Genomic DNA, 17775 nt, shown 5'->3' on the forward strand with positions numbered 1-17775 from the left:
GGAATTCCATATGTTCAAATCTGATTGGTATAAGCACAATAGGACAGGGTGTATAGTCCAACAGATACAGTAGTACCTCAGTTTAAGTACACAATTGGTTCCGGAAATCTGTACTTAACCTGAAGCGTACTTAACCTGAAGCGAACTTTCCCATTGAAAGTAATGGAAAGTGGATTAATCCATTCCAGACGGGTCCACGGAGTACTTAAACTGAAAGTACTCAAACTGAGGCGTACTTAAACCGAGGTATGACTGTACTATAATGCTTCAGAGAATATACCAATTTTGCAAACTTTATTGCCAAGACCATATAACACCGGTCCTGAAAGACCTACATTGGCTCCCAGTACATTTCCAAGCACAATTCAAAGTGTTGGTGCTGACCTTTAAAGCCCTAAACGGCCTCAGCTCAGTACACCTGAAGGAGAGTCTCCACCCCCACTGAGGTCCAGCGCTGAGGGCCTTCTGGCGGTTCCCTCACTGCAAGATTATGGGGAACCAGGCAGAGGGCCCTCTCAGTAGTGGCACCCACCCTGTGAAACACCCTCCCACCAGATGTCAAGGAAATAAAAAACTATCCAAGTTTTAGAAGACATCTGAAGATAGCCCTGCTTAGGGAAGTTTTTAATGTTTGAAGTTTTATTCTGTTTTTAATGTTCTGCTGAAAGCCGCCCAGAGTGGCTGGGGAAACCCAGCTAGATGGGCGGGGTAGAATATTATTATTATTATTATTATTATTATTATTATTATTATTATTATTATTATTACCACCCCACCAGTTGATGAGCAATGATGAATCTCCTACTTGGTGTGACTGAACCGATCACGCTCCCCTAGATCTGTCTTTGCAAACACCCTGCTGATTGCACTATTCTGTCAGTGACTTTAGAAATGGTGCTCTTCAGAATTTAATGACAAAAGCTTCAAAACCTAAATGTACAATGTCAAATCTTCAAGGGGGGGTTGCATTTAAGGGGGGGCAGGAAAACAACTGTAATATTTGAAGTCTCAGGATTATATTTTCAGGTTTTTCCCTGAGGTCCTCATGGTATTGGGAACTGGATTTTAAAATGGGTGGATCAGACCTTCGCAGCTCAGTTATCTTGGCTGATGGCAGTATAATAATAATTAATAATAATAATAATAATAATATTTTTAAAAAAAACCACACCCATCTGGCTAGGTTTTCCCCAGCCACTCTGGGCAGCTCCCAACAGAATATTAAAAACACAATAAAACATCAAACATTAAAAACTTCCCTATGTCAAAACTGGAAATATTATTTCAATACCTGAATCCTATCTTCTGTGGCAAGTGCCATGCCCACATTCCCATAGCTGGAGCAACTTCATGTAACAACATTTGAAGGAATGTAATTTGTGGGACAAACTGATTGTGTCATCCTATCAGCAGTGTTCCTGACTGATGCTGAATTTGGTAGTATTCGTGCGATTCTGTATTTCAAATGCATGGGATCTAGACATGCCCTTCATGAAACTTATGCCTCATGACACAGTCTATTTGTACATAAATATTCTATGTGGATCTCTAGGATTGTAGGATACATCCTGCCACATAGAAGTCTACTTTCTACAAACAATTTCAGAAAGTTCTGTATCTTTCTGCTTCACTGGGAAAGACTTTTTGTAATTGTGAGGGACGAGGGATACAGGGAAGTCCCTCCCATCTTAAGTTCCAGCCCATCCCCAAGCGCGGGAGAGAGTAAGGAGAGCTCTGCCTCCAGCGGAGAGTCAGGAAGTGGTGTCCGAGGCTCAGGCAAGGTTGTGGAGCCCAGGCCGCAGGTGGGACAGGAAGTAGGACGCACAGGGGGGAGGCCAATTCCCCCAACTCCCGAATTGCGACGCAAACGTAGGGGGAAGAGGTTGGGTCTGCCAAAGCTGTGGTGCTGGAAGAAAACGCGCCAATCGCCATTCGGGAGTTCAGACACCTCACCTTAAGGATGCATTTTTACTGCTCTGAACACTGTAAATAATCAGCACTTAATAAAAACCTTAAAAGACCATGCTGGAGTCGTTACTCTAGAGTAGCCATACCAGGCCCTCTGACAGCAACTCCCGAATCTTTTTTTGGCTACTTTGGAGTGCAGCGATGAGCGCTCAAGAGGCTGAGCATTGGAGGCTGGAGGCCGAAGCAGCGAAGCAGGAGCTGCAGAACCTCACAGCGCACGCACAGCAGCAATTGCATGCCGCTCAGGAGGAAGCGCGAGGGGCGCAGGAGGAGCTGAACAAGCTGGTGGACCAGGTGAGGACAAAAGAGGAGACTGAGAAACAGCTAAGGGTGATGGTTTTGGACCTACAGAAGAAGTTGGAAGAGGAGAAAGCCGCTAGAGGTGGGGGGGTGCCCCAGCCGCAGCTAGTCCAAGTGAGAAGGGGACAGAGCCTAGTCACCAAGTTTAGCGGCGACCCTAGGGAGTACCTAGGATTCGAGACAGAAATAAATTATGCGCTGGAATTGCATGCAGCAGAATTCCCAGATGACGCGCACAGAGTCTCCTTTATCATAGAGCATTTGACGGGGGCCGCCCGAGAATGGGTAAGACCGCTCATCGCGCAAAAAAATCCTTGCATGAAGAACGCAAAATTATTTCTAGAAGCTTTAAAAATAATGTACGCTAGTGACAGTGAAATGGAGGCCACTAAAGAGGAGCTTCATAACTTAACACAAGGAAAATCGACAGTTAGGGACTACTGGGCGAGATTCACCATGCTGGTGCACAAACTGGGGTGGGATCTGCAAAGTGAGCCAGTGAAATCAGCCTTCTACATGGGTTTGCACGCAGACGTTAAGGATGAGCTGGCAAGAGGTCCCAAACCGCGAACTATGGATGAGTTAAGCAAAGCGGCGCTAGCGGTGGGGGTGAGACAGGAATCCAGATGGAATGACAAACAAGCGACGCGCGCAGCAAAACCTTGGTTCCCACGCTCCCAGGACAGACCACATCACCAAACCCCACCCCAGGGCCCGCCCCCACACCCGCCCAGGCCAAGCCCAGAGCCGGAACCGATGGAGATCGGAGGAGCGCGCGCGCGGGCTTTTCAAACCCCGGCGGCGCCAAGACGCAAGGAGGGAAGAGGCGGGAATTGCTTTCTCTGCAACTCCCCCAGGCATCGCGTCAGAGACTGCCCTCATCGCAGAGAGTGGCAAGGAAAGGCGGGAACGGTTGTACCTTCCCCAGCTGACGCAGCACCACAGCAGGGAAACGAGACAGCCTGGCTGCAGGAGACAAGGGGGAGCGGCCAGGCACAGTCAGCAGACAACAGCCCCCGCCCGCCCACCCGCACAGAGAGGAGCACAGCCAGCCCACCCCTCCCAGAGCAGGAGTGGTTCTAGAAGTCACGCTCACGCTCCCAAATGGCTATCCCCTGACAGTCCTCGCCTTAATTGACAGTGGTGCCTCAGCCAACTTCTTCTCGAGAAACTTTGCGGAAGAGCACCAGATCCAACTTCTGCAGCTGGATTTTCCCCTGCACGTGGCCACCATTGACGGCAGAGAGCTGCTGGGAGGGGCCATCACGCATCAAACCCCCCCCCATGAGAATGACGGTGGGAAGGCACTCAGAGACACTGGCTTTCAACGTCACAACCATCTCAGACCCCCCCATCGTCTTGGGCATGAGCTGGCTGACGCGCCACGACCCCTCCATAAGTTGGCACCAGAGATGCATCACTTTTGGATCGGACTTTTGTCTGGAACATTGCATGCAGCACCAACCAGGGGAGGGGCCTCCAATAGCCACGGTGGCCACCATGCACGTCAAGGGGGGTGAGGCAATACCCAAGCCGTACTGGGACCTGCAGGAGGTCTTCAGCGAAGCAGAGTCCGACCACCTACCCCCACACAGGCCTTTTGACTGCCAGATCAACCTGGTGCCAGGGGCAACTATACCCCCAGCCAAGCTGTACGCCATGTCAGATCAGGAACTGGAGGATCTGCGCACTTTCATCGACAAGAACCTCAAGCGGGGGTTCATCAGAGAAAGCAAGGCAGCAGGGGGCAGCCCGGTCTTCTGGGTGGACAAGAAAGACACGCAACAGCGCCGTCTGGTGGTGGATTTTAGACGGCTGAATTCGGTGACAGAGCCAATGGCTTTCCCCATGCCCAGAGTGGATGATCTCCTGACAGCGGCACGCAGGGGCAAGATCTTCACCAAGCTCGACCTAAGAGGGGCGTACAACTTGATTAGGATCCGGGAGGGTGATGAATGGAAAACCACGATGTTCACGCCTCTGGGCTCTTTTGAATATCTGGTGATGCCCTTCGGGTTGCAAGGGGGCTCAGCATGCTTCCAGGCCTTCATGCACCACGTCCTGGGGTCCCTCCTCTTCAAGAACTGCTTGGTCTTTCTGGATGACATCCTTATCTACTCCAATGACCCAGTGCAGCATGTGAAGGATGTCAGGGAGGTGTTGCAGCGCCTGAAGGACAACCACCTGTATGTGAAGCTGGAGAAGTGCAAGTTTCACACCAAAGAAGTGGACTTCCTAGGCTACAAGCTGTCAGACAAGGGGCTGGCGATGGACAAGGACAAGGTGCAGGCCATCCTGGACTGGCACAGCCCCAGGACGCGCAAAGCTGCCCAACGCCTACTAGGCTTCGCGAACTTCTACAGGAAGTTCATCAAGAACTTCTCTCGCGTCACGGCTCCTATCACCGACTGCCTGAGAGGCAAGCAGAAGTTCCGGTGGACACCAGAGGCGCAAGCAGCGTTCGAAAGCCTCAAGAGGGTATTCGCTTCAGACCAGCACCTGTTCCACGTGGTGCAGGATGCGCCCCTACGCCTGGAGACAGATGCTTCGGACAAGGCTCTGGGAGCGATTCTGTTGCAACTGGACGCCAACAGAGAGTGGAGACCCTGTGCCTTCTTCTCCAGGAAGCTGACCCAGCCGGAACGCAACTACACAGTGTTTGACAGGGAACTTCTCGCGATCCACGCTGCGTTCCAGCACTGGCGACACTTCCTGGTGGGCGCCAAGCACCCCATCCAGGTGTGTACAGACCACAAGAACCTGGAGTTCTGGAGAACTGCCAGAGTGCTCAACCAGCGGTAGATACGGTGGGCAGAGTTCTTCTCGAACTTCAACTTCTCCATCCACTACATCCCGGGAGAGCAGAATGTCAGGGCGGATGCCCTCTCCCGCAAGCCAGAGTACATGGAGGAGGAGTTGCCACCGGCACCCAGGCATATTTTCCCCCCATCAGCATGGTCCTGCGGAGCAACAGTGGTGAGCGTGGCAGAACTCACAGCACTGACAGCAGCTGATGAATTTGCCACCCGCATCTTCAGAGAACTGAGAGGGGGGGGAGCAGGCCAAAGACTTTGAGGAAAGGAGGGGTTTGCTTTTTTACAAGGGAGCCCTGTACCTGCCAACCAAACAGCTGAGAGGTAAGGCCCTCAAGCAGATGCACGACAACCCAACGGCGGGTCATTTTGGAAGGGACAAAACGACTCACCTAGTCATGAGACACTTCTGGTGGCCAGGGGTGCGGGAGGATGTTCGGGATTATGTAAGGGGATGTGACACCTGCCAGCGGGCAAAGGTGGTCAGAGCGCCACCAGCTGGTTTGCTGGAGCCCTTAGCCACACCGCACAGGCCGTGGGAAGTAGTGTCCATGGACTTCATCACAGACCTGCCGTCGTCCAGGGGCAAGACCGCAGTGTTGGTGGTGGTGGACCTCATGTCCAAAATGTGCCATTTTATACCGTGTGCCAGGGCGGTCTCGGCAGAAGAGACGGCCAAACTGTTTGTTGACCACGTATTCAGACTGCATGGATTGCCTTTAAGGGTTATTTCGGATCGTGGCCGCCAATTTGTTTCCAGGTTCTGGCGGCGGCTCATGAACCTCCTGCAGGTGGAGGTCAGCTTGTCGACGGCTAGGCACCCGCAAACCAACGGACAGGCGGAGCGGGTCAACGCCATTCTGCAGCAGTACCTGAGATGTTACGTCAGCCAGAGGCAAACGGACTGGGTGGATCGCCTGCCACTGGCAGAATTTGCCTACAACAATGCGGTGCACGTCTCCACAGGGGTGTCGCCCTTTAAGGCCAACTACGGGCGCGACCTCAGATCTTTCCCGGAGAGGGAGGGGGAGGAGGAGGAAGAGGGCCCACAGGCAGAGGATTGGGCAGAGGACCTGGAGACGGTGCACCAGCAGCTCAGAGAACACTTGGAGAGGGCCAAGGAAGCGTACAAGAAGGGGGCAGATCGCCACAGGCGACCGGGAGAGGTCATCAGGGTGGGGGACAAGGTTTGGTTATCCTCGGAAGGTCTTCCCACCAGGGGGCGATGCAAGAAGTTAGCACCCAGGAGGCTGGGCCCCTTCACGGTCACGCAACAGGTCAACCCGGTAGCCTTCAGGCTAGCACTGCCGGAGGACATGAGAGTGCACCCAGTGTTTCATAGATCGCTGCTGTCGCCGTACAGGGAAAGTACCAGGTTCAGGGACAGCGATCAGCCTCCAGAAGGAGGGGGGGAGACGGGAGACGCCCGACAGCTCAATGAGGCAACTGAGATTTTAGACTCAAGGAGAGGGGTGAGAGGACTGGAGTACCTGATAGCATGGGAGGACACTCCGCCGTCCCACAATGAGTGGATACCGGCCACAGAAGTACCTGAGGAATTTTTAGTGGAAGAGTTCCACGCCCTGTTCCCCCACAGGCCCAAGCCCTGGCACATGGAAAGGGAGGGAGAGGGGGAGGGGCAGGAGGAAGGGATAGCAGGCAGCAGCTCTCCATGGAGATGGGAAGCGGAATTTGAGGACACGGAAGAAGAGGTGTGGGTTTCACCGAGGTCAACGACGTCAGAGGCAGGAGAGGACTGGCAGAACATTTTTACTCCCACCAGCTCTGACGCCACTGACTTCTTGGGATTCCCGTCTTCTCAGGGGGAAGGAGAAAGATCGCAGGATTGGGGGGAAATTTTTACACCCACAGGCTCGGATGCCACAGACTTCTTGGGGTTTCACTCGTCCCCAGCAAGCGGAGAGCCACTAGGAAGGGGGGGAGAGGAGCCTGGGAGGGGGATGGATGTGAGGGACGAGGGATACAGGGAAGTCCCTCCCATCTTAAGTTCCAGCCCATCCCCAAGCGCGGGAGAGAGTAAGGAGAGCTCTGCCTCCAGCGGAGAGTCAGGAAGTGGTGTCCGAGGCTCAGGCAAGGTTGTGGAGCCCAGGCCGCAGGTGGGACAGGAAGTAGGACGCACAGGGGGGAGGCCAATTCCCCCAACTCCCGAATTGCGACGCAAACGTAGGGGGAAGAGGTTGGGTCTGCCAAAGCTGTGGTGCTGGAAGAAAACGCGCCAATCGCCATTCGGGAGTTCAGACACCTCACCTTAAGGATGCATTTTTACTGCTCTGAACACTGTAAATAATCAGCACTTAATAAAAACCTTAAAAGACCATGCTGGAGTCGTTACTCTAGAGTAGCCATACCAGGCCCTCTGACAGTAATGAATCCAATTTTGAAACGCTCTGATGGAGATCCTCTCTCATCCAAATACTTCTTAACCATACATTCCTTTATATGCAGCCTTATAACGCTATCATATTACACGATTAAGATGTAGAATAATAATCTTAATAGTCCACCATTCAGTTGTAGACTACAGCTGTGTATCTGGAAGCTCGGATAGTTAGCTATGATACTTAAAATTCAACTGCATTTAGAAATACAACCAAGCGTATAGATTCCAGATGCACCAAATTGAGAAATAATAATACTGTGATTTCAAGCATCAGTGAACTAGGGTAAAACTGGGATAAAAGCTCACAGAGAAATGGAAGAGATTGCTTGGTTTTCATTCACTTACGGACCAATCTTGAGGTGATGTGACACCAATTGTATAAAATGTACATGCCAGAAAGAAAACTTATCACTTCCAGTCCCAATAATAACAGGCAATATACACATATAAATAGACTAAGAGAATCAAACCACTAGATGTAGGCCAGTAAACAAGAAATAGGACCAGCTGAGATGTTCATGTTATCTCGCCAGCTCCACAGTATTAGTGTCATGCTGACTTAGACTCAGGCTGCTTCAGACATGGGGTTTGTTGCATGCATTTTATTGATGATATTTGTAGTACTTCTGCCCTGACGTCTAATATTCCTTTCACACTGCAGTATAGCATTATAGAACTGTGGGAAAAAGCCAGTGGTAAGCTTGTGCATGCATATGTGGGTTTATTTTCGGAAATGTACTATGGACATGCTACTATCTCTCAATGAGATGTTTTTTGCCACTGAATACTGTGGCAAACATTGCTGTCTGTGCTCAATAAATTATAGACCCAGAGAATACGTAAAGGTTCCTGACAAAATAGCCCTTTTCACCTATCTGTGTTCCCATATTGCTTACAGTCAACTGGGTGACCTCACAATGAAGATCAGAAGAATCTCTGAAGTTGTGTCCAAACACGTGGATTCTGCTACAGTCGGACGTCCGGATGTCACAGAAACCCCCATTCATTAGATCTGTGATCTCCACTGGATGCTCTATAAGGGAAACAAACATGTAGCAGTGGGACTATGGTACATGAGCATGCACATAAATTTTTGTATTGTTTTTATTACTTCTCTTTAGCTTTACCTGCAGGCACATGTCCTTTGGAATCCCACTCTGGGCTTTCATATGTCACCAAGCTGATGTTCTAAATACAGGAACTTTTGAGTTAAGGCAGGGAGCATTAAGGAATGAGGAAGCCTATATAGGAATGGCTGGGTGGGCTTTACTTGTTTACACACACACACACACACACACACACACACACACACACACACACAGGAACTGCAACCACTTATCTGTCACCCTGTCACAAAATTGCTCCATGCTGCAGCTATTGCTTTTAAACTCCATACACTCATCCTAGATAGCTGACGCTGAAGGCTGATCAGGGATTTCTGAAAACACCCTTAATCCAACATAATATTTGGTAATCTCATATATGTGGCACTTGAAGTGATCCCATAAGTGTGTATGTGTTGGGATAATATGTCAAGAAAGGGTGTTCCTCTGAGGACTTGGATCTGAGCAGGATCAAAGATTCCTGTTGAATGTTGCTCAAGGGGATGTTCATCGGAGGCTTTTTGATAAGCCATCCATTGATTGTTGTTTTGACGGTTCAAGAATTACGGTACTACAGATCATTCTTATAATAGCAAAAGCCATAGGATATGTGACAATTCCCCCAAGCAATATTATTCCATTCAGTGTGCAGACTACATTAGTCATACTGGTTCTGCAGCTTCAACAGTCTGCAGTAGGGACAGAGGTAGCATTTTAAAGCAGACCAGCCTAATTCACCAATCCAGGAGTCATACGTGAATGTGGGTGCTCTCAGCTGGATTTTGTAATGCAGTTTCAGTTCAAACAATGTGCATAAGATTGCACATTTTTACTGAAAAAATGTGAACAAATACGGATATTTCAGAGGAGAATGCATTAAAAAGCACACAAAATGTTCTTTTAGGGGAAGAATGTGTATACTGTAAAATGCATATCATGAGAGAGGTAAGAGGGGGCTGAACTTCTACCTGTCCATTCCTCCTTATTGACCTTGAAGCCCATGAGTATTTTCAAAACCAAGAACAAGAGAGAAACACCAGCTGTGGGTTATTGCTGCCTTCCTGCTCTTTTGCTCTGTTGCTCTTATGCAAAGGGAGTGTTTGTAAAAACAAACAAACAAACAAACGAATGAATGAATGTGTCTTTGAGCATCTCTAAATGTCTACTCAGAAGTAAATCTGATGGAGTTCAGTGGGGCTTACTGCCAGCTAGTGATGGAGAAGAAATTTGGCTTGGAGCAGATTTAAAATGAATGTGCATTTTCCAATACAATATTCAAACCGAAACACAGTAATCCTCAGTAATCCGCACTTGTCAGAATTTTGCAATGCAATTTTTCAACCAAACAATGTTTCGAAAAAATGCATGTATTAGGGGACAGTTTTCATTAAAAAAAATAAGATACTGGTGAAAATTAACATACAAACATTAATTGTATAAGGGAAATCTGCTTGGAAAGGTAGTACTAAATCAAAACATCATATGAAAATTAGGAGAAATTCACACAAAAAATGCTTATGAAAAATGAGTTGAAAAATGAGAAACTGAGAAAACCAACATTGGCAGATCCTTCCATCCATATTCCCAGGAAAGTTGATCTAGGATTGATGCCTTAAATATTTAATAGTACTCCTGTTGCAAGTACTAGCTGCTTCCTAGATATCCTCTCATTCCCTCTTGTAAGCCCACCTGACTGGCTAGTCATCTTAATGAAGGAGTAAGAATTCCCCACATGGGACAAACAGATCCAAGAAGCAACATGAATGTGCTCTACCACTGCAAAGCACTTCTTTTGTTTCCCTTGTTTTCTGCTATTGTTTTTTAAGAGCCATCAGTAGTATTAACAGCATCATTAAACAACAATATTGTATTTACAAAGAGCCAGTTTCCTGCTTATCAGCATTCATCAGCTAGTTCAGTAGTCGTGTAATACACAACACTATTAGGAAGGCAGGATGAGCAGTTTTGATAAATGATGGGTAGCGCATAAAAATAAAGGCTTCATTATGTTTTTCATGAGCTTTTAATAGCACTGCCTACTATTCCCTGTAGAATTTCCAAGTTTTTGGAATTTACAAATCACAGTCAGCCACAGCTTTTAGTGTTAGGTCCCACTGAGTTATTTCTGCAAAGCATGATGAACTACTATTGGCTGGTTGCAAACATTACCTTCCTAGACAATGTGTTTGAGTGGGTGGTAGCTGTTCCCCTGCTGATGCTGTTGAACCTTTCAGCAGTTTTTAATACTTAAATAGGTTGTCTGGGTTAGGCTTTGGAAGTATTGCATTACATTGGTTCTGCTCTCACCTGGGTAGTCAATTCCAGAAGCTGGTGCTTAAAAAGGCACAATTTTTTAAAATCAACATTAAAATCTCATGGTTAACACTCCATGGCAGTTATACCACCCTGCTTCCCGTATACGTTCTGTTTAAATGAATTGTCTTCAGAAGCATACGTGGAAACCCTGGACCCCCCTTGGTGTTTATGATATATGATTTGTCAATGCTCTGTTTCATCTTCCATGCTAGCTAACATCTACACAAAGCTGCTAGAGGAAGTTGAGACGAAAGTCCCTCTCACTTTCCGTCTTATAACTCTGACCTCTCAATTATTAAAAGCACTAGCAGGGATTTCTGAGGTAAATCAAACCTCCCACTTATCCCTCTAGCCTTTCTTTAAACCCTCTAGCACTTGTGGGTTTTAAAAATAAAAGAGAGTCCTCTTCCAGCCTAAACGTGGCCAGGTACCTATATAGACTCGGGGCTATAAGTAAGACTGTTCCTATATGTACTCAGATAAGGGTTTTTACTTCACTAGAAACTCCCTTACTGTAAAGCTAGCCTCCTTCCTGAGGTAACTTTATTACCATCCAGAACCTGTCTCCTCCTTTAGCCCCCCCCCCCTTTCTTGGTGCACTCTCAGCCACAAACTAACCTCTCCTCTAAAAGGCAGTTTTGACAGTTTAAAAGAGTTCCCCACCAAACTGGGTTCCTGGATACCTTAGCTGGAAAATGAAATAGACGATTACTGGTATGACACTTTAAAGATGGTTATTTATTGGCTTGAATCTTAATGGTTGCTTTCTGGTAACATTGGTACAAACTTAATTTCACAGGTAACGTTCTTGGTAATCAAATAAACAGAATACCTATCATCTACTACATCTACTCTAAATCTACCTTCCCCAAAACCACCCAAGCTCCCACACAGAAAACCCTCAACCGCCAACTGACATAACTGTTCCCCTTTCCATTTAAATCTCATGCAGGCCACACCTCCCATGGAATGTTGCTGTCAGTTAACCAGGAGTCTGGGTTAACCCTTCAATAGGTCGGTTGCGAAACAAAAACATAACATAACAGTTTCAAATCCACCACAGAAGTCAACTAGGGATGTGGGCTGAGGTGTGATTGGTATGCAGATGGCAGCCGACTCCACACTTCCTTTTCATCTGATCAAGGAAAAACAGTGGGCATTCTAAACCAGTGGACTGGATGAAGGTCAATAAGCTAAGATGTAGCACAGACAATGCAAAAACACTGTTGGGGGGATGTTCTTTGACAGGAAATGGTCCTAGATTTAGCATTGTCAGTTGAAACTGAGGTCTAAGTGACTTAGATCACTTTCAAGCAGCTCAGGTTGGTCAATCAAATACACCCATACCTTGACAGAAATAGCCTTGTGATAGTTATCCATGTTCTGGTGCCTTCCGACATTAATTATTTCAATGACCTATGAACCCTGTCCAGAAACTTCAGCTGCTGGTCCAAAATATAACAACTAAATTATTAATAGGGGCCAACGCTATGTTGGCTTCCAATTCGTTTCCAGGCTAAACTCAAAAGGTTGGCCATACCTTTAAAGCCCTAAATGAGTTGTGACTATTTTGCCTGAAAGTTGCTTTCTGCCACATTGCTTTCTGCACCTAATGAAATGAGAAAGGTGGTGATCAGGGAAAGGGACATTTCAGTGACCCTTAAATAATGCCCTCCCTGGAAAAGATTCTCATAGCATCTTGATTAATGCCTTAAGGTGCCAGACAAACACATTTTTATTCTTTCAGGCCTTTTAATTTATAAAAACTGCATTGCAGCAGCATCATGGTTTGTGTTGCTGTGTACAGGTTTGCTGGGGCCTGGGGTATCAGGTTTGTATTTATTCCACCTTACATCAGAGACCCCTCTTTTTGTGCTGACACTGTTTTTATGTTACTGTGTTTTCAGCAGCAGAGCATATGCTCCTGACCCCTGGGTTGGGTGTGCAGGGTGTGCCCTGAGGGTGGTGGGGCACAGAGGGAGCCTGCTGCGCCCGCAAGAATGCTACCTCGGCAACATCCTCACATGGTGTTGCCCAGCCAAGGAGAGGGGCGACCCCTCCCCCAGGTCCTCCACGCTACATCCCTGTGTGCTTGTACTGGGTTTCATGTGCTTTTATATTTGTATTGTTTATATTTCTACTGCCTATGTCATAAGATATTTATATATGTATGCATATACTGTATATTCCTGCGTATAAGACTATTTTTTAACCCAGGAAAATCTTCTCAAAAGTCGGGGGTCGTCTTATACGCCGGGTCTTATACGGCGAGTATATCCCAAACTCTATATTTTAACTGGAAAAGTTGGGGGTCGTCTTATACGCCGAAATTGGTACATTATATATATATATATATATATATATATATATATATATATATATATATGTGGAAAGGACCTAACAGAAGCAGAAGACATCAAGAAGAGGTGGCAAGAATGCACAGAGGAATTATACCAGAAATATATGGAGGTCTCTTACACTCCAGGTACTGTGGTCGCTGACCTTGAGCCAGACATCCTGGAGAGTGATGTCAAATGGGTCTTAGAAAGCACTGCAAATAACAAGGCCAGTGGAAGTGATGATATTCCAGCTGGACTATTTAAAATTTTAAAAGATGGTGCTGTTAAGGTGCTACACTCAATCTGCCAGCAAGTTTGGAAAACTCAGCAGTGGCCAGAGGATTGAAGATCAGTCTACATCCCAATCCCAAAGAAGGTAGTGCCAAAGAATGCTCCAACTACCGCACAATTGCACTCATTTCACACACTAGCAAGGTTATGTTTAAAATTCTACAAGGTAGGCTTAGGCAGTATGACCAAGAACTCCCAGAAGTGCAAGCTGGATTTCGAAGGGGCAGAGACCAAATTGCAAACATGTGCTGGATTATGGAGAAAGCTAGAGACTTCCAGGAAAACATCTGCTTCATTGACTACGCAAAAGCATTTGACTGTGTCGACCACAGCAAACTATGGCAAGTTCTTAAAGAAATGGGAGTGCCTGGTCACCTCATCTGTCTCCTGAGAAATCTCTATGTGGGACAAGAAGCTACAGTTAGAACTGGACATGGAATAACTTATTGGTTCAAAATTGGGAAAGCTATACAACAAGGCTGTATATTGTCTCCCTGCTTATTTAACTTATATGCAGAATTCATCATGCGAAAGGCTGGACTGGATGAATCCCAAGCCAGAATTAAGATTGCTGGAAGAAATATCAACAATCTCAGATATGCTGATGACATAATCTTGATGGCAGAAAGTGAGGAGGAATTAAAGAAACTTTTAAAGAGGGTGAAAGAGGAGAGCGCAAAATATGGTCTGAAGCTCAACATTAAAAAAAAAAAAACTAAGATCATGGCCACTGGTCCCATCACCTCCTGGCAAATAGAAGGGGTAGAAATGGAGGCAGTGAGAGATTTTACCTTCTTGGGTTCTATGATCACTGCAGATGGTGACAGCAGTCACGAAATTAAAAGACGCTTGCTTCTTGGGAGAAAAGCAATGACAAACCTAGACAGCATCTTAAAAAGCAGAGACATCGCCTTGCCGACAAAGGTCTGTATAGTTAAAGCTATGGTTTTCCCAGTAGTGATGTATGGAAGTGAGAGCTGTACCATAAAGAAGGCTGATCGCCGAAGAATTGATGCTTTTGAATTATGGTTCTGGAGGAGACTCTTGAGAGTCCCATGGACTGCAAGAAGATCAAACCTATCCATTCTGAAGGAAATCAGTCCTGAGTGCTCACTGGAAGGACAGATCCTGAAGCTGAGGCTCCAATACTTTGGCCACCTCATGAGAAGAGAAGACTCCCTGGAAAAGACCCTAATGTTGGGAAAGATTGAGGGCACTAGGAGAAGGGGACAACAGAGGATGAGATGGTTGGACAGTGTTCTCGAAGCTACCAACATGAGTCTGAGCAAACTGTGGGAGGCAGTGGAAGACAGGAGGGCCTGGCGTGCTATGGTCCATGGGGTCATGAAGAGTCGGACACGACTAAACAACTAAATAACAATGCATATGTTTTTCAGTAGGCCATACAAATACGTAAAACATTCCAGATATCAATGCTGGAGCAACAAATCTATTCTACCAGTACTGTGGTGCACATGGAAGGCATCCTGCAGTAATAAGTACAGACTGAGTACGTACCAACAGCATAGCTGCCAAGTTTTCCCTTTTCTCGCGAGGAAGCCTATTCAGCATAAGGGAAAATCCCTGTAAAAAAGGGATAACTTGGCAGCTATGCAACAGGTGTTTCCAACTTAAATTGGAACCTGGTGGATTTCTGCACTCTGGTCAAAAGTGATGAATGCAGACAACTTGGTATCGGCTGAATGCTAAAATGCAGCCTTCACACTCTCTGCTCCAATGGTTTCTTCAGAAAGCAGAAAAGCATGTTCTAGTGGGATGTGACCCTGCTACATTTTGGAGTCTATAAAGCCTTTTCTAACAAATTAGGGGAGCATATTTAGCCTGTGAGTGCACTGCAGAACTGGAGCTTCAATAAAACATTTTCTATTTCCTGTGACAGTAGGGTTTGCTTAAGAGTTCTTGCAATTGCTCTGGTAGCCTGTAGAGACTGGTTGGGGTCAACAGTGTAAGAGTGATGCCTGCTTGTATAATGAACCCTCATGCCAGTTGGATCCTTCTGAAACCTGTGCTTTGCTGCCTTCACGGTCTCAGGGATGTTGCCCTCAGTAATGACCTTCTCCCATTATTCTAGGGAATATGATTGTTTTCAAGCACAGGCATTGCCGTATGTGAGGTCCACTGTAATGCACCAGGTCCCTACTTTTCATCCCCAGGCATGTTTTCAACATGTATTGAAATGGTCATAATGTACAATTAATTGAGAATTGTCATTGTTAGTGTAGTGGAAAGCAGAGCTGTACAGAACACCCCATCCCATGCCCGTTTGGAACAGGTTCTGCTGATAAGCATTGTTTTACAAAACCCATTGTTTTAAAAAATCGTTCTGACATTTGGACTCCACCTACAACCTGTTTCCTCTATTCCATGGGTGAGGAGGTTCAGGCCCAGGTGCCAAATGCAACCCTTAGAACTCTGCAGGTCAACAGGTCATGCTTTGCACCTTCCTAGAGTGTTTGCAATGTGTCCTTGCTCTGTCATAATACCTCTCAGTTTTCCAGATGGAGAAGTGAGTGGATGGATGGATGTGTATAAACTGACTTTTGCATGCATAGTCAAGTTCTCCCTTTTTTAAAAAAGGGAAATTCCCTTATGCTGAATAGGCTTCCTCACGAGAAAAGGGAAAACTTGACAGCTATGTGCATGGGTGGAATGTACTCTACTGTAAAAAAAGGGGGAAAAGGTATGAATCACACCCATTGCTCCACCCATCTTTGTCTCTATTCCACCCACCACTGGCATGTGGACTCTGGAAGGTTGACTGTGAGAGAATGCAGCCCCCACCCATGTCCCAGATGTTCATCTGAATCCTATTCTTCTGCTCATGGACCAGAGGTATCTGCATAATTACAACTACGTACCTGAGAAATAAGATTAATGAACTATAAACTATAGATGCTTAGGATGGTAAGGAGGAGAGAGCTCCAGCTGTGCATAAGAAGGATTGTCACTAATCTAGCTTCCTTCCCATGCATACTCTGTGTGCCTACCAACTTTCCCTCACCCACACAATTTTTAAGGAGATGTGAACCTCCATTCCATGCTTCTGACCGCCCTATAGGTGTCTTTTAAAGACTGCACCAACAGGAAAGGAAAATTAGCTATTGCTGGACTTGTAGTGTAATGTACTGTAAGCAAACCTGACATACTATTGAAGTTAATGTTCTAATTGCTACATTACAGAGTGGGCAGGGAGTACTGAACTCTGTGGTTTCAGGTCATACTACCCAGTTTTACCAGGAACAGTGCTTGACCTTAAGTGTGTTGATGGCATTTCCCCCCCTTAAATGTGGATAGATAAATTTGAGGTCCCTCAACTTTCACGTCATCTTTAATGAAACGGTGCAGAAATTTTGTTGACACATTAATGTGTATAATCACATTAAAAGGACAAATAGCAATTAAACTGTGCGAAAAGAAAAGAAAAAGAATGTGGAAAAGGGAATGCCTTGCTTGCTGCTTATTATGAACAGTCCCCGTAGCAGCAGAGACGGCAGCTCAGGAATACTATTAGGAATATTTAAAATGGAGAGAGTGCCTACGAAGCAAGGGGTGGGGAATCTAGGGTTTACTAGATGCTTCTGTGTTGTTGTTGTTTAGTCGTTTAGTCGTGTCCGACTCTTCGTGACCCCATGGACCATAGTACGCCAGGCACTCCTGTCTTCCACTGTCTCCCACAGTTTGGTCAAACTCATGTTCATAGCTTCGAGAACACTGTCCAACCATCTCGTCCTCTGTCGTCGCCTTCTCCTAGTGCCCTCAATCTTTCCCAACATCAGGGTCTTTTCCAAGGATTCTTCTCTTCTCATGAGGTGGTCAAAGTATTGGAGCCTCAGCTTCACGATCTGTCCTTCCAGTGAGCGTATTACAACTCCCATAATCCCATGATGGGTCTGATGGTGTCTGACAGCATTTGGAGGGCTCTAGGTTTCCCATTCCAGCTATTTACATCACATCCTGCTTCCATTCCCCTCCCACTGTGGAATGGATGTACTCACCCACTGCAACTGGCTATTTAAAGGGATGGAAGGCCTCCCTTATCCTTGGCCAGTCTCTGCCTCCATTATCCTTGGCCAGTCTCTGTTATGTCCTACAAGGATCATTCCTCACATACCAGATGTGTGGATTTGATTCAGCCTTTGTATTCACGTGGTGCTTTACTTCCTAAGAGCTCAAAGCAGTTTATATCTCAGCAGTCCTTATTCTAACAATGCAATATATGACAG

At 46.5% G+C, this 17775-nt stretch overlaps 1 protein-coding gene across 2 annotated transcripts in view; it reads right to left on the bottom strand.

The window, feature by feature from the left end:
* LOC118083125 (von Willebrand factor D and EGF domain-containing protein-like) overlaps nt 1–17775 on the bottom strand; it is a 123182-nt gene that overhangs the window by 14087 nt on the left and 91320 nt on the right. For both annotated transcript variants that reach the window (XM_060279527.1, XM_060279539.1), the window contains exon 13: nt 8379–8515. In XM_060279527.1, coding sequence (XP_060135510.1) covers nt 8379–8515 — 137 coding nt within the window. The remainder of the gene's footprint in view (nt 1–8378; nt 8516–17775) is intronic.

Source organism: Zootoca vivipara, chromosome 1 (genome assembly GCF_963506605.1).
Source record: "Zootoca vivipara chromosome 1, rZooViv1.1, whole genome shotgun sequence".
Taxonomy (NCBI): Eukaryota; Metazoa; Chordata; class Lepidosauria; order Squamata; family Lacertidae; genus Zootoca; species Zootoca vivipara.